Raw genomic sequence first — 20,365 nt, 5'->3', positions numbered from 1 at the left:
GCTACTTTCTTCCCACCCCCACCCTCCTCTAGCTTAATTCTCCACCCCCACCCTCCTCTAGCTTAGCTTCAGGCTCACTGCCTTTATTCCTGATGAAGGGCTTTTGCCTGAAACGTCGATTTCGCTGCTCCTTGGATGCTGCCTGAACTGCTGTGCTCTTCCAGCACCACTAATTCAGAATCTGGTTTCCAGCATCTTCAGTCATTGTTTTTACCTCTGTTATATCTGAGCCAATCAAGGAGCCCTGGCTGAATGACAAACAGGAATCTCAGAAATTTCAAGTTCCAGGGACTGGCTCTGAACTGGATAGACAGAGCTCATATACTGTTCATGTGGAGTTTTTTCATTCCTATTCCCGTTAGCTCCAAGAACTCTCTCTAACTCCTTCTTGAAAACATTCAGTGATTTGACCTCAACCAATTCCACAAGCTCATTGCTCGCTGGGTGAAGATGTTCCTCTTCATCTCAGTCCTGAATGGCCAACCCCATATCCTTGGACTCTGACCCCGGATTCTCCCAGTTATCTGGAACTTGCTTTCTGTGTTTACCCTGTTTAGCCCTGTCAGAATTTTATTCATTTCTATGTGATGATCCCTCATTCTTCTAAACACCAATGCATCCATTCCTAATCAGTCCAGTTTCTTTTCATATGGAGCTCTCGGTGGTGCATGCTGCACTACATTGTTGTTGGCAATACAATCTCAAACAGTACAACAGATATCTTTAAGATCATTTATTTTTAGTTTCTTTGCTATTGAAATCCTAATTATCACTTTCATTACCGCTAGACTCAACTACTCCAATGCATTCCTGGCTAGTTTTTCTCATTTTATCCACCCTAACGTGGATGCCCATCACAAACAGAAATTAATTAGACAACTAGACACAGATATAGAAGGGTATGTAGATATATAGCAGGCAAAGAAGTTGAGGCTTAAATGGTTAAAACAAAATATAGTGAATGCAAGCTGAATTCAGAATTGTACAGACAAAGGGCACATGAGCCATTTGGCTACAAAGAGATATACCATGACAATGTATGTAAAAGTATAAACTCATTAATGTTGCACATAGATAATTGTTGTAAATGGGAACAGGACTGCATTTTCAAGGGATATGGTCACTGGACAAAAGCACATAGGAGCTTGATTAGCCTTACAATGGAATACGTTCATCTCAATACTGGCCTTTGAGTAAGACAGTGATACTGTAATTGTCCCATCTCTTTATGGTCATGTGATAATGGCATGACGCCCTCTCCCAATCTCTTCCTCATCTTTGATAGTCTGCATTGCTCTTTGCAAACTACCTTCGCATGTAAATTAATCAGAAAACAATGGGTAGTTTTCTAGAAGTGGTTATTAGATGAAAAAATGCCATAGGTGACAGCAAAAAAGTCAGTTGAGTAAGAGTACTTCTGGATATCAAAAACAAGTAATTTTTTTTTAAAAAAATGACAAAATGGGTATGAACGTAAGGAAACATAGTTCATTGGGCAGGGAAGGAAATCTTCCATCCTCACCTGGTCTGGCCTGCACATGACTGCAGGCCCACAGCAATGTGGTTGACTCTTAACTGCCCTCTGGGTAATCAGGGATAGGCAATAAATGCTAGCCTAGCTAGTGATGCCCACATCCTATGAATGAATGAAAAAAAGATCTCGAGTTATATTCCAGCATGCCTGAGGTAGACTAAAATCCAGTTTCCTCCCACAGTCCAAAGATGTGCAGGTTAGGTGGATTGGTCATGCTAAATTGCCCATATTGTCCAGACTTCTACCTGTCTGTGTCTAGTGTCATTTGAAACACCACAAACATGAGATCATCCAAAACTAAAAGTCTGCTACTCAAGTCTTAACTCTCAGCAATTACCACAATCATACTCTGTGTGCAATGGCCGTCATTAACGCCCAGGCAAGCAGGATTTTAAATGATAACATTCCCCTTATTTTCAAATTCATCTGGGGTCTTGCCCTTGCCATCTCTGCAACCTCCTCCAGCCCCACAAACTTCAGAGATATTTGCACTTCTTTAATTCCGGCCTCTCATGCATCCACAATCGTTCCTTCATTGGTGGCCATGCCTTCAGTTGCCTAGTTCTTGAGCTCCGAGACTCCCTCCTTCTAGCACTTTGTCCCCTCCATTACACTTGTTTTCATTATAATAGTTCTTAAAATATTCAAAGCTTTGGTCACCTGACCTAATACCTCCTTTATATGGATCAGTGTCATACTTTGTTTTATAATGCCCCGTGAAATGCCTTGGGACATTTAGTTATGTGAAACACGCTACACATAGGCTGCTATTCAATTTCACTTTTTGGTTATGATACAGGAAAAGCTTTTTAAAACTTATGCTAATAACTTCTGGCATTCTTTCTGCACTTCTAGTTTTGATTACTTGCAGTCATTAACTTGCCTTGTGGTTCTTTTCATAGACAGTCCTCTCTTGAAAACTTAGCAGGCCAGAGAAACGTCATTATGGCCCCTCCACAGCATCACTTGAGCATTTTGGAGTGCCCTGTATGCCAGAAGTGTCCACATGAGCTGTTATCACCTACTTTCTGCACTGGGAAACACCAAACTTCTCAATCCTGTATCAGTTACTGAAGTTCCCAGTACACAAATTACTGCCTTACAACTTTATCATTTCAAGAAAAATAACTAATAACCACTTTCAGAATTGGAGCTCTTCATACTACAGCTCTCATTCTGTTTTCTCTTGTTTTAACAACTAGTTCTACTTTTCCTTAATTTGAGTTTATTGGCATTCGTCTCACTATAAATAATCTGGCATCAATCAACCAGTTTGATTGCTCAGTTTCCTAATGCAAGCAGCTCAATTTGAGACAGTCGTTAATAAATGAATACTGTAATTAGTGGCACAGTGACTCAGCAGTTAGTACTGTTGCCAGACAGTGCCAGGGACCCGGGTTCAATTCCAGCCTCGGGCGACTGTCAGTGTGGAGTCTGCACATTCTCTACGTGCCTGCATGGGTTTCCAGCAGACATTCTGGTTTCCTCCCACAGTCTAAAGATGTGCAGGGTTAGGCGGATTAGTTATGCTAAATTGCCCACAGTGTCCAGGTATATGCAGGCTATGGGAAATGCAGGGTTACAGGGATGGGGTAGGGGAAATATGTCTGGGTGGGATGTTCTTCAGAGGGGCAGTGTGGACTCCATGAGTTGAATGGCCTGCTTCCACACTGTAGGGATTCTATGATTCTACATAATATAGAAGGTTCTTGCTCTGAAATTGATTTGCAATATTTTGAATGCATTATTGCTGAGAATTAAGTGATGTTGCCCTTATACATAACAGAATACAGCTGGCATCTTGAGACCTTATTTATTCTGGTACAGTAAAAGTTATACATTCAATAGTGGTTGAGGAATGGCAATGCAGACTTCAGCCAGCTATCTAAGGTCTGTAGCTAAAATGGCTTTCTCTTAGTGATGTTATAATCATCCAAGATAAAAAAATCAAATTACTCTGAAGACTTACTCCCTCTATCACCAGCACATCACAGGTGCATTTTGTCAAAGGTCTTCTGGAAATCCAAACAGATCACATCCATCGCTTCTCCTTTCTCTAACTTGCTTGTTATCTCCTCAAACAATTGCAAGTAAATTTATCTATACAAATATGTTATTAAATGTAATTATTATTTCAGATAATTCTATGACTTCTAATTCTAACAGAAATATCAGGCATGACCTCCCGTTGACAACATTGACCTATTTTACCATGCATTCCCAAGTATTCCTCAATTGCATTTTTAAAAATGGACTCAAAATCTTACCGATGACCGAGATCAGGCTAACTGACCCATAGTTTCCTGTCTTCTGCCTCCCTCCTTTCTGAAACAGCGATGTTACATTAGCCATTTTCCAGTCCTCCGGGACCTTCCCCGACTCCAATGATTCCTAAAAGATCTCCAATTGTCTACAATTTCCTCAGCTATCTCATTCAGAACTCTGGGATGTAGTCCATCTGGTCTCAGTGATTTATCTGCCTTCAGACCTTTCACCTTCCCCAGCACCTTCTCCTTAATGATGGCCATTAAACTCGCCTCTGCCCCCTGACTCTTGAAGTTCTGGTATGTTGCTTGCATCTTCCACTGTGAAAGTACTTATGTGAAGTACCTATTCAGTTCCTCCGTCATTTCTTCGTTCCCCATTAATACTTCTCCAGCTGGTTTTCTATCAGTCCAATGTCCACTTGCCTCTCCCTTACCTTTTAAATATCAAAAAAAACTCAATTTTCTCTTATATTACTAGCTAGCTTACTTTAATATTTCACCTTCTCTTCCCCCTTTTTTTTAGTTACCATCTGCTAGTTTTTAAAAGGCATCCAATCCTCTCGCTCCCAACTAATCTTCACCACTTTGAATACTTTTTCTTTTGTTTCTATGCTGTCCCTGACTTTCCTTATCAGCCATGGCTGCCTTATCCTCCCCTTAACATGTTTCTTATTCCTTGGGATGAATTTCTGCTGTGCCTTCCAAATTATCCCCAGAAAATCCTACTATTGCTGCTCCACCATTTTCCCTGCTAGGGTTCCCTTCCAATCAACTCTGGGCAGCAACTCCCTTACGTTTTTGTATTTATCTTTACTCAATTGTAATGCTGTTACATCTGATTCAATCTTCTCTCTCTCAGACTGCAGGTTGAATTCTGTATTATGGTCACTGCCCCAGAGCGGCTTCTTCACCTTCAGTTCTCTGATCAAGCCTGTCCCTTTAGACATCACTTAATCCAGAACTGTCTGTTCCCTAGTGGGCTCTACCACAAGTTGCTCCAAAAAGAAATCTTGTAGACATTCCAGGAATTTGTTTTCTTGAATACCAACCTGATTTTCCTAGTCCACCTGCATCTTGAAGCCCCCATAGTGCCTTTCTTACATGCCTTTTTTTTCTCCTGATTTATCTTCTTCACATCCTGAGTGCTGCTAGGAGGCCTGAACACAACTCTCATCATGGTCTATTTTCCTTTGAGGTTCCTCAATTCTACCCACACAGATTCTACCTCTTCCAACGCTATATCACTTCTTGCAATTGATTTAGTTTAATTTCTTCCTAACGAGACAATCTCGTCCACTTGCCTGTCCTTTAGACAGGACACGTAGTCTTAGATATTCAATTCCTGGCTGTGGTGTAAAAATTATGTCCCAATACATGTGTGAATCTAACCGGAATGGAGGTGTTGCTTACTCCCGTGTGAATCTTCTTCCAGAATGGAATGTGTTTTTTAGCCTTGCTCTGCTGTTCTGGAAAAGAGTATATCAGCTGGAAAAGTCTCCAGTTCGGTGAGTCCATCAATTTTAACCTGCGTTAAAGTTCATTTACCTTGTTTTGTATACTGCTTGCATTTAAGTACCGCATTCTCAGTCCTGCCCCACTTCTCACACTTGTCTCCCTCTCTGTTGTGCCTGAAGTTAGATTCCGGAGCCTTTCCATATTTTGTCCAACTACTTGTTCTGAAAACTTCAACCCTTGCTTTAAGACTTCCATAATTTTCCATGCAACTGAATCCACCCCTTCACTATTTAGTTTAAAGCCCTGATGTTCAAAATTAAGAAATGTTAATAGAGTAAATGAAGAGAAATAGTTTCCAGTGGTGGGTGGGTCATAAGCAGAAGGTATGGATTTAAAATAACTTAAAAGAATAAGATGGTTGCGAAAGGTACCAGTGAGAAATTTTGAACTAGAGCTGTCTACCAGACTAGTGGCGAAAGCAGATTCAATATCTATTGCATATTTTAGGAGGAAGTTGGTCATGTTTGATGAGAAAATATTTTCAGCATTTTAGAGAAGGAAAAGGGAGTATTTCAACTAATTGGATAATGCTCAGAACTGACAGATGGGCCAAATGTCCGTTTTCTGTAAAGTGAGAATCAATTTCTGCATTCCATTTCTGAAGGAAATCAACCAATTTCCTCCTTCTCCTCTGACAGCTTCTTGCTGGCTTACTGTTAATTAGTAATCAGTACCAAACAACCAGAGTTGTCCCAGCTGGACATTAATCATGTTAAATCAATAATGTACTTCAAACTATTTGACCTTAGGTTCAAGTTTAACATTAATACTATCTTCAGCCACTTCCAGATGTAACTCTAGAATATCCAGTAGCAGGTATCTCATTAATTCATCCCCTTGAGTGTGCAAGACCAATTGCAGCTGTTCCTACTGCCCAAGTGCAATAAATGCTGCATAACCTACGATATGTTTTGTGACTTTCCAAGTCTGTGCCTCAGCTAGTTACTGGGCCCTTAAATTTTGAAGGAGATTACACCCGCTGATATAAACTTGTCAGTTATGCATAGCTTTCTAAGAACTTCTTCCCCCAATTTATTAGCTGAGACACTGGCTATTGGAATGTTTCATAATGCGAAGGGAAACAAAAATAATCGGTGAGGCGAACCAGAGTTAAAAAAAAATCAAAAAAAAGTGTTTTCCTTCCTCAGTTCATGATGGTTTAGAACTATCATAGTGTCGTTATTCCATACATTGTGATACCAGGCAAAGAAAAAAAAACCAGACTGGGTGGATAATGAAGAATGATTTAAAATATTATTAATTATTTAAAAGTGAGCCTTTTGGAAAAATATTTCTTTGCAGCATCTGTATTCTGTTTCCTGATTAAAAATGTACAAACAGAAAGTTACACTGCTGCTCAAATCAAAACTTATAAATATTAGGAGAAAAAGGTTAACTGAAAGGAGTCGTGCAATACACTAATGGAGTGCAAATGGATGAAAATCAATCTATTTAGGCCTGCTGTAAAGCTCCAATAGAGGACTACTCTTGATCATGTTGACTAGTGGCAAAATGCTCATGCCTTCATAGCAATACATCAAGAAGTCAACAAATTAAATAATGTACTTCACTTGCACATTAATGCACATCTATTCACTTTCTATCAAGCACTATATTTGTAATAAATACTGCAAGCGCAATTCAGACACTTACGGCATCAGAATTAAACCCAATCCTATCTTGCTGCAGGTTTTTCTTCCTGGTAAGTCAGTAATGAAGGTTTCTGAAGGTCATCAGAACGATTTCAAAAGGATAGCACAAATCAAACTGTTCCCTGCTTCTAATATCAAACAGGGCTTGTGTCAGCACTGATTAAAGAACCAAATTCAGCCCCCCTCTTCGGAAGATATCTCACTTTGAAGTCAGAAGGATTGGGGATCAGAAATGACCCAAGAGACAGATTTCAGCATCTTTGAACCTATGCTTTGATAAAATTCTTCTCCCTCTGCTACTCTGGGAGGTGCCTCTTTGCTCCTGTTTCTAGGTAATTAACAATGCCTTGGCAAAAACACAACCCCAGTGGTTTTAACTGAAATTCAGTCAGGACTGCACAGGCATCTTTAACAGTTTTAAATTAGCAAGCAACCAATGCTTCAGGAAATAAAAATACCCACAGCAAGGACTACAAGATCATGATCCTTTCTTTCCCCAAGAATGAAAATATTTTAATTGAGTGTCAAGATTTAATCTTTCACCAGCGATTGCTTTTCAATTAATTATTTTTCATACCATTTAATAGACATTATAAAATGCAAAAACACTTGATTGTATATGGACACACACACATATTAAAAAAAAATGCACAAACATACTTATTTAGACATATCTTTGAACTATATTCTATTCTCATTTTCACTGATGCTTCTCCCCAATTCAAACGCCCTCTCCTTCAGGCGAGAGAAAGGACTGCATTTATTTCCATGACAACTGTCAATCATAGTACACAAGTACAATAGCATTTCTAATTTGCATGAGTTCTTTAGTTTGTGCACTGCAAAGTGTTTATAGCAGGTACTTGGAACAAACAGGGCCTTTCACAACTATATATATACACATCTTACAATGTATAAAGGGCAAGATAAGGTTTTGGTTGAAACTTAATTAAGGTGTTTCTTTTCTTCAGACTGAAAATATTCAGGTGCTCATTCCCTGAATGCTTCAGGATATACAGTCAGCAGCAAGAAAAAACTTTACCAACAAGGATTACTGAAAGGATCATGGGTCGATGATTAACACTGTTTAGAAAACAGCTCACACCACAATGAATCACAACACAAGGATGAATATGAGTGACAAAGTCCAAAAAAATCATGACAATTTCCTTTACAATTTGTGGAAAGAGTGACAAAAGTGAAGATATTAATACAGCAAGTAGTTAAGCAGGTGATTAGAATTAATTGATCAGGAAGACATTAAAGGGGAACAGATATCACTAGTGTGTGCAAGGAGCTACAAGACTGAGTAGTTAATAAACTAAAGAGAGGAGTCTTTGACTTCTATTTCACAGACTAGTTGGATTTTATAAGACATTGACCGTAGACGATGGTTATCTAAAAGTGAGGGTTAGAAATTATGTTATTGTCAAACTAAGACTGCAACTGGAATAACTTTAGAGAAGAACAAAGTGCTAAGTATTGGGATGTGGCTTCCCATTCACATTTCATGAACAGCTGACAATCAAAGAAAAATTGCAGTGGATACGTAGACACAGATTGTCATCATCAACAAGAAAACAAACAGAAGACTTGGCGCTGTTACTTGCTACGGGAAGCATTCTCAGAGCTAGAAGTTCAACAAATGGAAGTTTTAGAAATTCTTTTAAAATTTACGGACAAACTTTATAAGATTGGAAATCAAGTTTTTAGGCCTTCAGATACAAATATTAGGCAGAATAAATCAGATGTGGTTGTGAATCAACAACCCTACTTGGAAAAAGGTAAACCAAATCCTGATAAATCTGGCCAGGTTCTCGCAAAGATGAGATTGCATCCAAAAAAAAAGAAACAGATTAGTTTAGAAATTTTATTGGACGGTTAAAATGGTTGTGCACTCAAACAGCGGGTGGGGACCCAAAATGGTAAGTAGAGAAGAGCATTTGGTTTGAAGAGGGTGTTCTTGATTTTTTTGGAGATGTGGAGGGGAATGAGAGATCAGTTTAACAATGACCGAGGAGTTATAGTAGGTTTTCAATCTTCTATTGCTTCGTAAGTGAGATGGAATCCTCCAAATTCTGTTTGTAATTGACGTTCTCAGTGGATTTCAGATGCATGTGAATTGCCCATCAGAATCTGCAATTTCAGGGAATCAGGATGATCCTAATACACAACTCCAGCATACAATGGCTATTGGAATATCTGGAGTTGTGGAATGTAACTGGTTTACGATTTGGTCAATTTACTGTCTGCCAAAGAAAGCTGGAATCAAACAGCCAAGATGTACTCATGTTCACCACATAACAGGAAGGTTCAAACTTGCAACCTGGCAGCTAGGAATCAAACAGTGAAATATCTGAACTGCTGAAATGCACTTTGGTGTGAAAGAATATAGATGTGTCATATTCAATACATCAAACAGAGCACATTAGTTAATGTGTCAATGAACAAATCGTCCTGGAATACCCTTCAAACACTTAAGTGATCAATAGCTCATACTTGCTGTGCAGTAGTGAAAGTCACAAAGACAAAATAAGCACAATTCAAGGACACAGAGAACTCACTCATACAAGTGAGCCCCTAACTTGAAGAATAAACTGTTTATATTCTAAAATAAACGAAAGATAATGTTATCTATGTTTTTATGTTCAGTCGTCTATACTCTAGCACACTACACTAATCGAAGTTTTTTTTTTAAGGAATCAAAGTTGACGCATCTTTAAGCATCAGGTGACATGCTTTGTAAATATGCCTGGACAAATTATTTATTGAACTGATTGGTGATATTAAATGATACCTCCGGTTGATTCTACTCTCCATAAACCTGAGGTTATTCAATACTTGGCTGTCCATATCTTAACACACAGCAAGTTCTATTCCATTATGCTCATGGATCTACATTGGATCCTGGACAAGTAATGGCTGATCTTAAAATTCTCATCTTGTTTTCAAATACCTCTATGATCTTATCCCTCCCAATCTCTGTATTGTCCTCCAAATCTACAAACCTCACATCTCTAATTCAGGTCTCTTGTATATTCCCAATTACGATTGCTGTAATATTGGGTTTGATCTTCAGTTGTCAAGGGCTCTGGTAAGGGAGGATGCAAGAAGGGCATGGCAGGATAGGTATCAGAAGGGACAAGGACCCTATTGTTTCCAGTCTGAGATTGCTTAAACTTTACATTTCCAAACTGACCCGATATACTTGCAAATCTCAGAGGTGGTGTTAAATCCCAGAATTCCCTAATTCTGCTAGAAAGTCCTAAATCTGTATCTTCACCAGTGATAAACTTAGTTGCTCTTCCTGTCACAAGGTGCCTATATCCATGATGAGAACAGCATTATGAGAAAGAGAAATACCTTCTTCTATGTTTTTTCAAGACTTCAATGCTGTTTTTGTGATACTAGCACACAACTTATTCCCTTTAGATTATCCACTGAATAAATCTCTTAACAGATAAGGTGGTCTAAGTTCGATACGTAGCAATACGTTTTCCAGCACAATACTGGTAAGCAGCATGGCTCAAATCAGTTAAACTTCAACAGCAGACTTAATTATTCTTTAGTCCCCAGATCTTAATTCTTGCTAACTAGTGCTCAAATGCTCTGGGTAGGCACAGTGGAAACTCTACTTGTGAGGATTTCTCAGTCATTTGGTTTGGAGGTTCTCAATTATAGTGATAGGGTTTCCGATGTTTAGTTGATCAAAATTAAACTGATTTTTAATCATTTCACAGAGATTGAAAGTGTTCAGTCATGCATCACATTCTAAATCTTGATGTTCTGTTTTATTCAAAGCATCAGGCACTAATGTTGCACAACTTTTCATTTCAAGAAAAAACTTCGTTTGTTTGCAAAATTGTATAATTGAATCAAGGTCTTCTACAAATTTTGAATGGCATCCAGTTTCAGTTGGACCTAATAAAAAGAAATTCATGGATGAGGGAGTTATTGACGAGGCCATAGCATTTATTGCCCAGAGGGTGATTAAGTGTCAACTACATTGCTGTGGGTCTGGAGTCACATGTAGGTCAGGCCAGGTAAGGATCCAGATGGGTTATTTTCAACAATCAACAATGGATTCATGGTCATCGTTAGTCACATAATTTCAGATGTTGTAGTGAATTTAAATTCCACTGGCTGCCATAGTGGGATTCGATCCCAAAGTCCCCAAGACCATTACCAGTGATAATACCACTTGGCCGTCACCTCCCCCATATTCTATTTTACTGTTTTAGTATTCTGCTAAGAAGAGAAAGTGAGGTCTGCAGATGCTGGAGATCAGAGCTGAAAATGTGTTGCTGGAAAAGCGCAGCAGGTCAGGCAGCATCTAGGGAACAGGAGAATCGACGTTTCGGGCATAAGCCCTTCTTCACGAATCATTCCTGAAGAAGGGCTTATGCCCGAAACGTCGATTCTCCTGTTCCCTGGATGCTGCCTGACCTGCTGCGCTTTTCCAGCAACACATTTTCAGCTCTATTCTGCTAAGAAACCAGTTTTGTACATTGTTTCAGCACCTTGGCAAGTTATGCAGTCTTGAGAGTTCCAAACACCAATTCCTGTCAGACTCCAATCTGCAACACTGCCCCCATGCTGGAAATACAAATTTCATTTAGTTCTCCTTTTTAAAAAAAACTCCCAATCTTCAGTTGATTCCAAAGACTTTTAGTTTAATTGAAAGATTTGCAAAAATTAAAATAAGCTATATAGTACAGTGATTTTCATCACTTTTGTAGAGATGATAGATATTAGATTAAAAAAAGGTACATTGGATGCAATACACATGGATTTTCAGGTAACTTTCAACAAAGTATCACTGGAGAAGATCAAGAGATGTGCAATAAGGAGAAGAAAGCAAAATAGATTAGAAGCTGATCACAGAAGAGGAAGAAAAAGGAGTTTTGGGTAGCACGGTGGCTCAGTGGTTAACACTGCTGCCTCACAGTGTCAGGGACCTGGGCTCGAGTCCAGCCTCAGGCGACTGTCTTTGTGGAGTTTGGACATTCTTCCAGGGTCTGCGTGGGTTTCCTGTGGGTGCTCTGGTTTCCTCCCACAATCCAAAGATGTGCAGGTCAGGTGGATTAGCCATGCTAAATTGCCCATAATGTTAGGTGCATTAGTCAGAGGGAAATGAATCTGGGTGGGTTACTCTTTGGAGGGTCTGTGTGGACTGGTGGGGCCAAATGGCCTGTTTCCACACTGAAGGGAATCTAATCTGATCATTAACTGTAGTTACTTAAATTGCTGGAAATGAATAGAACTGTGAGATACAGAATAAATCCCAGATCTAAGGCCATAAGACACAGGGACAGGAGTAGTCCATCCAGTCCCTCGAGCCTGATTCACTGCCATTCAATAGGATCATGACCAATCCAACATCCCTCATGATAACTTTCCTGCCTTTTCCCCATAATCCTTAATACCCTGTACTGATCAAGAATTTAAATATACACAAGGATGCAACCCTGACAGCTTTCTGTGGGAAGGAGTTCCAAAGATACAATCCTCTGTCAGAAGAAATTCCTGCCCGCCTACCTTAAATTGGCATCCCTTTATTCTGAGATTATGCCCTCTAGTCCTAGTTTCACCCATGACCAATTAGGCCAATTAGCAAAAATCAGATTGGTCACGACTTTACGTTTAACAAGTTTGTTTTCAATCCTGCGATGTCCAGTGGTACAATTATTCCTTTATTATGAAAACCAATATCCCTCTCCTCTCCCTTACATAGCAGCCTGCATGCTAACGGTTGAGTTTTTTTGCTAGCCTTCAATCCTTCAAATTTAATCAAAAATCACTGGTGCATTAACTTTAAAATCCTCTAGCTATGAAGCTATTATTCTGCATAATAAACACTACAAAACGCTGATTATTTTCTATAAAATGTAGAATGCAATGCAAACTGCACTAGTAACAGGAGTCATATTACCTGTAATCATTCTTAGAATACAAAAAATTCAGAAACTCACTTTGGTTCCATGCATTTCTCCAATTTTTTTTACAATATTTGCAGCTGTAATATCCAGACTGATTTGTAATAAACAACTGAGATATTGTAAAGACCTTTTCCAAAAATCAAGTTAATGTTTCAAACGTCCTACCTTCCCATCTTCTGCGTAGATGTTTTCATTATATGCTTTAACGATTGTCCGATCAATAAATAAACTCCTCATCACAACTATTGCCTTTAATACCTTTCCAAGTGTGACCTGGAACAAAAATTATGAAGCAGAACAGATCATTAGGATACATGAGGTTTCCAGAGGGATATACTCACAAGGTAGTGACCACTCTTGAGGGGGAAAAAATATTGGATGATTACTCGCCAGCTGCCTTTGTGATACAATATGTACATGTAACTATGAGAAAATAAGTTTGTATTAAACCATTATATTTGCTTTACAGCAACTTACCTCTAATAAAACAATCTGACCACGTTATAAACACTGAACAGTACAATCTGTTATTTAAAGTATTCCAAGAAACATAAACATCTAAGATGATCATTACCATCAAATCTTAAAATATTTTTACGATTAACTGAAGTATACTTATATATTTTAAAATGATTGTTTCTAGTGGTATGGGGGCTGTACTTCAGAATCTTAGGAATGGAAACAGTTTTGAATCAATGGCCGTTGTTGCCTGGCCTTCAAGTATGCTTCTAGGTTCTATTTCGCACTTTCTCCAAAATACTACGGCTTAACTCAGGAACTCACTGCATTAAGATGCACAGTGGGCTGTTATTTGTCTGTATTAACATTGCTCTGAAATTTGAAGGTGAATTTCATATTAGGAGTCTGAAATATTGTATTTTATATTTTATATAATTAGCTTACATTTGAGTGCAACTTTAATATAAAAAGGCATTATTAGCAATCAGCTGCACCTACTGCAGGGAAAACTTTTAGAAACCTGTCAAACCATTCTAACATGTACTATATTACACACGGCTCTGTGCATTAGCTGTGTGAAATGTGGCTGCAGGCTATAATGAGCTTTTAATCCCAAAGAACACTTGAGAAAGTTACTCAATACACCAGGTCACAGAGCCTTAGGCTATAATAATTACAGAGTTCTGTGAATGTTTCTACTGCGAGTTAATGCAACCAATATTCTTACAACTGCTACGATTAATCAGTGTGTTTAATCAGTTACTGTTGCTGCAGAAATAAGGTTAAAGTTAGAGGTAAGACTTGTCAACATCTTGTGTTTACAACTGATTGAGCATTTCTGCATTTTTGAAAATCACATTTACCTCTAAATTGAATACACTTCATCCTAAGAATTGTCAAGTTAAATAATTTGTAAAATTGTATTATATAATATATCAAACCAAACAGCATAATGTACATGCTAATCCAGAACCTCAGGTTAAATGTTATGGATAACGGTTAAAATCCCATGGCAGGTGGTGAAATTTTAATCTAGTTTAAGTAAACTTGGAATGGAGAAAAAGCTAGTCAAATAGCAACCATGTTGTTGGAAAAAAAAGTCTTTCAAGGAAATAAACCTTTCACCTTACCTGTACTGGCCTACATGTGACTTAAACCCACACTAATGAGACTGGCTCTTAACTGCTTAACCAACAATGCCTACATTATATGAACTAACTGAATAAACCTCTCCTCATTACTGTTGACCTTTCTTGTGCCTGATGTGACCAGTGAGACTCATCAAAGCTCTTAAGCAACAATATATTACATGACCCTCCTTATAAATCAACATCTGACAAAGCTGATTTCTAATTGCAAAATTCAATATAGATTAATTCTGGAAATAGTTTCTCTGCATCAATCCTTCTGTCACTTTAAACATCTCAATTAGATTATCATTCAAGCTTCTAAACTCAAAGGAGAACAAATAAACTTTATATAATTAGCATTTATAATTTAACACTTTAAACTCAGGTAGTCATTTTGATTGAGGATGATCAGCCATGATCATAATGAATGGTGGTGCAGGCTCGAAGGGCTGAAAGGCCTACTCCTGCACCTATTGTCTATTGATGAATATCTGAACTGCAACTCTTGCTGAACTAATAGATATTTGAAGTTAGGGTGCCAAACAAAAAGTCAAAGCAGGATTCAAGAAAAAAATCAAATCAAACATTCAGAAAATGAGAACATCACTTTTGTTTCTCAGCTCCCCTGAAACAAAAGCCATTCTTTCGATGACTTTTCATTATTTGTGCATCTGAATCTTACTGCTTCCTCACAACTTTGACTCATTCAAAAGAATTAAATTTGAAAAATACATTGTATTTGTTTTTGTATCCTCTTCACCCATTGAGGATAACCTCCATTGTGCTGGGTGGTCTTATCACCCTAAATGAGACAGACTTCAAACACATCTAATAACTCAAGATATGAGCATCCATGAGGTGCTGTGAGCCATCATCAGCAGCAGAATCATACTCTGAAACAATCTACAACTCTTGGCCTGGCATATCCCCCCACCCTACCATCACTATCGAATCAACCCTGGTATGTCAGGAGCGGCATCAGGCATTCCTAGAATTGAAGCACAAAATAGGACTAGTTGGGTTTCAAACAGCAAACTGCAGACAGCTAAGCAATTCCACAATCAATAGGATCAGGTGTAAGCTCTGCTGTCCTGTTAACATCCAGTCATGAAAGTTGGAGGACAATTCAACAACTTACTGGAGTAGATGGCTCCACAAACATCCTCAATGTTGGGGGAATCCAACATATCAGTGCAAAAGAGAAGGCTGAAGCATGTGCAACAATCTTCAGTTTTGCCACCTTCAACATTACAGATGGCAGCCGTCAATTAATTACATTGACTCCATTATATTAATAAATGGCTGGAGGTACAGCATACAGTAAATGACATGGGTCCTATCAACATACTGGTGATAATACTGAATACTGCTCTGGAACTTGCCAAGCTGGACCGGAACAGCTACAACATTTGCATCTACCTGACCAGATGAAAAACTGCTCAGATATGTCCTGTGCACAAAAAGCAGGACCAATCAACCCAGGTGATTACCATGCCACCAGTCTATTCTCAATCATCAGTTAACTAACGGAAGGTGTCAGCAACAGTGTTACCGTGCAGTACTTACTCAGCAGCAATCTGCTCACCAATGCTCAGTTTGGGTTTCACCAAGGACACTCTGCTCTTACCTTAAGACAGCCTTACAATTCAAACATGAACAAAAGAGCTGAATTCCAGGGGTGAAACAAGAGTGACTGCCCTTAACATCAAAGCCGCATTTGATCGAATGTGGTATCAACGAACCTGAGGAAAACTGGAATCAGTGGGAAAACTCCCCATTGGTTGGAGTCATGCCTAACACAAAAGAAGCTGGTTCTGGTTGTTGGACTTCAGTCATCTTAGTTCCAGGACATCACTGTAGGAATTGCTCAGGGTATTGTCCTAGCTCAACCATCTTCAGCTGCTTCAATGCCCTTCTCATGTCTGAATTGGGAATGTTTGCTGACAACTGCACAATGTGCAGCACCATTCATGTCTCCTCAAATATTAACACAGTCTATGTTCAAGTGCAGCAAAATATGGATAATGTCCAGTCTTGGGCTGACAAGTGGCAAGTGACGTTCATGTCACTAAGTGTCAGGCAATGACCACCTCCAACAAGAGGAAATCTAACCAATGCGCCTTGACATTCAAAGGCATTACCATCACCGAATATCGCATTATCAACATTCTGGGATATACCACTGACCAGAAACTGACCTAGACTAGCCATATAAACAGGGTAGCTACACTATCAGGTCAGAGGCTAGGAATCCTGCACCGAATAACTTGCCTCCTGACTCCCCAAAGCCTGCTCACAATCTAAAAAGCATAAGTCAGGACTGTAACTTGCCTGAATGAATGCAGCTCCAACACTCAAAACACTTGACATCATCCAGGACAAAGCAGTCCAATTAATTGGCACCCCATCCAAAAACATTCACTCCCGCCACCAATGTTCAGTAGCAGCTGTGTATACCATCTACAAGACATATTGCAGAAATTCGCCAAGGTTCATTCGATAGTACAATAGACAATAGGTGCAGGAGTGGGCCATTCTGCCCTTCGAGCCAGCACCACCGTTCATTATTATCATGGCTGATCATTCTCGATTAATATCCTGTTCCTGCCTTATCCCCATAACCCTTGATTCCACTATCCTTAAGAGCTCTATCCAACTCTTTCTTGAAAGTATCCAGAGACTTGGCCTCCACAGCCTTCTGGGGCAGAGCATTCCATACCCCACTACGCTCTGGGTGAAGAAGTTTCTCCTCAACACTGTTTGAAGTGGCCTACCCCTTATTTTTAAGCTGCGTCCTCTGGTTTGGGACTCACCAATCAGCGGAAACATGCTTCCTGCCTCCAGAATGTCCATCCTTTAATAATCTTAAACGTCTCAATCAGATCCCCTCTCAGCCTTCTAAACTCAAGGGTATACAAGCCCAGTCACTCCAATCTTTCAGCGCAAGATAGTCCTGCCATTCCAGGAATTGACCTCATGAACCTACGCTGCACTCCCTCAATAGCCAGAGTGTCTTTCCTCAAATATGGAGACCAAAACTGCGCACAATATTCCAGGTGCGGTCTCACCAGGGCTCTGTAGAGCTGCAAAAGGACCTCTTTCCTTCTCTACGCAATTCCTCTTGTTAGGAAGGCCAGCATGCTACTAGCTTTCTTCACTGCCCCTGTCCAGATCACCCTGTATTCTCCTAACATCCTCCTCACATTTCACCCTGCCACCCAGCTTTGTGTCATCAGCAAATTTGCTAATATTACTTTTAATACCTTCATCTATATCATTAATGTACATTGTAAAAAGCTGCGGTCCCAGCACTGATCCCTGCGGCACACCACTGGTCACCGCCTGCCATTCTGAAAGGGAGCCGACTATCACTGTCAGCCAACCAATTTTCAATCCATGTCAGTATTTTGCCCCTAATACCACGTGCCCTGATTTTGCTCACTAACCTCCTATGTGGGACTCTATCAAAGGCTTTCTGAAAGTCCAGGTATACTACATCCACTGGATCTCCCTTGTCCATCTTCAGAGTTACATCCTCAAAAAATTCCAGAAGATTAGTCAAGCATGATTTCCCTTTCATAAATCCATGCTGACTCTGACCTATCCTGTTACTGCTATCCAGATGTGTCATAGTTTCGTCCTTTATAATTGCCTCCAGCATTTTTCACGTCAGACTAACTGGTCTATAATTCTCTGTTTTCTCTCTCCCTCCTTTCTTAAAAAGTGGGACAACATTAGCCACGTCTAATCCGCAGGAATGGATCCTGAATCTATAGAACATTGGAAAATGATCACCAATGCATCCACGATTTCTAGAGCCACTTCCTTCAGTGCCCTGGGATGCAGACCATCAGGTCCCAGCAATTTATCAGCCTTCAGACCGAACAGTCTCTCCAACACCATTTCCTGCCTAATATAAATTCCCTTCAGTTCAGGTCCTTCAGCCACTATTACATCTGGGAGATTGCTTGTGTCTTCCGCAGTGAAGATAGATCTAAAGTTCCAATTCAACTCTTCGGCCATTTCTTTGTTCCCGTAATAAATTCACCCGTTTCTGTCTTCAAGGGTCCAATTTTAGTTTTGATCATTTTTTTCTTCTTTTCACATACCTAAAAAAGCCTTTACTATCCTCCTTTATATTTTTGGCCAGTTTACCTTTGTACCTTATATTTTCTTTGTGTATTTCCTTTTTACTTATCCTCTGTTGATCTTTAAAAGCTTCCCACTCATCTTTGCTATGTTATACTTTTTCCCTTTTGTCTTTATGTGGTCCTCAACTTCCCTCGTCAGCCACGGCCACCCCTGCCTTCCCTTAGAATCTTTCTTCCTTTTTGGAATGAACTGATCCTGCATCTTCTGCATTACACCCAGTACCTTCCAAATAAACAACTGTTACCATCTAGAACTCCCTCCCTAATGGCATCATGGGTTTACCTGTGCCAAATGGACTGCAGAAGTTCAAGGAGGCAGCTTATCACCACCTTCTCAAGGGCCAACAAGGGTTGGGCAATAAATGCTGACTCAGCCAGTATCTTCTATATCCCATGAATGAATAAAGAAAACCATCCAATAGAGACAGTTGACAGTCCTACAGCTATAACCAAAAGAATGAGAAATAGTATTCTTAAAACTAAGGATGAAAATGAAATAATACGCTCATCCTGCATGCTGTGGAAGCTACCTGCTTAAGTAATGAATAGAAAAACAGAACTTTTGCTAGCAAACAGTTCCCTTCCAAAAGCCAGATGGGAAATCAAAGCCAATTTAAAAACAATTCTCGTATTTGGAATGAAAATGTTTTATCATATTTGGTAAGGAGGAATTATGTTTGCATCTATTTCAGAGTATGGCATTAGTAAAATGTCAGCTCTGAAAGAATAAATTTTACTGAAGTGGTACAGTCAGTTTGCAGGTAGTTTTGGAATGGTGGAGATTCTAATACATTACAGTGAAAAATGGTTAAAACTTCAGTAAAGCTCTGTAATGCAGTAGATAGTAGAAAGTTATCGTTAGGCTGGCTATAAATTGACAAAGAACACAAAGTGGAGGAGAAAGTGAGGACTGCAGATGCTGGAGATCAGAGCTGAAAATGTGTTGCTGGAAAAGCGCAGCAGGTCAGGCAGCATCCAGGGAACAGGAGAATCGACGTTTCGGGCATAAGCCCTTCTTCAGGCTTATGCCCGAAACGTCGATTCTCCTGTTCCCTGGATGCTGCCTGACCTGCTGCGCTTTTCCAGCAACACATTTTCAGCAAAGAACACAAAGTCCTGGTTAGCATTTCCAGTCCATGAAGAGTATATGCTACAACGACTCGGTTCACTGCATTTTTTTCTGAATCAGAAGCTTACCGAGTCAAAATCAAATCTTGAATAATAATCTTTCTGACACTCTGGACAAGAGTGATGGCATACTGCTTTTTTAGAAGTCAGTTTTGAAACCATAGATTCAGCTGTGTATCTGGATGGTTTAAGTGGATGTTTAAGATATCATTATTATTTGAAGAGTGGCAGGGAATTCTGCTATTGACAAGTGTCTCTTGAACAAACACCAAAAAGAGTTAGGTATTCATGAGTCATATGTTTGTTGTGGGAATTCATGTGCAAAACTTAGTAGGCAAATAATTCATTTGTTCATTCATTCATTCAATGTGACACTCAAGAAGACACAATAGAACTTGTGATAAAGCCTGATGTAGATGCAATTCCTTACATGGCATGGGGAGCTTGACACAATTACTTCAGTTACATTTCATACATGTACATTGATAGATAGGTTAACCTCTATGAAAATGTAACACTTACTTCAAATATTAGTTCAAAAAAAAAATCACACAACACCAGGTTATAGTCCAGCAGGATTATTTTGAAGT

The 20,365-nt window shown here is 39.3% G+C and overlaps 1 protein-coding gene across 2 annotated transcripts in view; it reads right to left on the bottom strand.

Annotated features, from left to right (window-relative positions):
- The window catches only part of med27 (mediator complex subunit 27), a 241,464-nt gene that overhangs the window by 35,714 nt on the left and 185,385 nt on the right, over positions 1-20,365 (bottom strand). Inside the window, exon 5 of one of the 2 annotated variants that reach the window (XM_043720349.1) lies at positions 13,073-13,180. The exons of the other annotated variant lie outside the window; for it this stretch is intronic. Coding sequence (XP_043576284.1) covers positions 13,073-13,180 — 108 coding nt within the window. The remainder of the gene's footprint in view (positions 1-13,072; positions 13,181-20,365) is intronic. 2 annotated transcript variants of the gene reach the window in all.

This window comes from Chiloscyllium plagiosum, chromosome 30 (genome assembly GCF_004010195.1).
Source record: "Chiloscyllium plagiosum isolate BGI_BamShark_2017 chromosome 30, ASM401019v2, whole genome shotgun sequence".
NCBI lineage: Eukaryota > Metazoa > Chordata > Chondrichthyes > Orectolobiformes > Hemiscylliidae > Chiloscyllium > Chiloscyllium plagiosum.
This window is presented reverse-complemented; position numbering and strand designations above follow the sequence as displayed.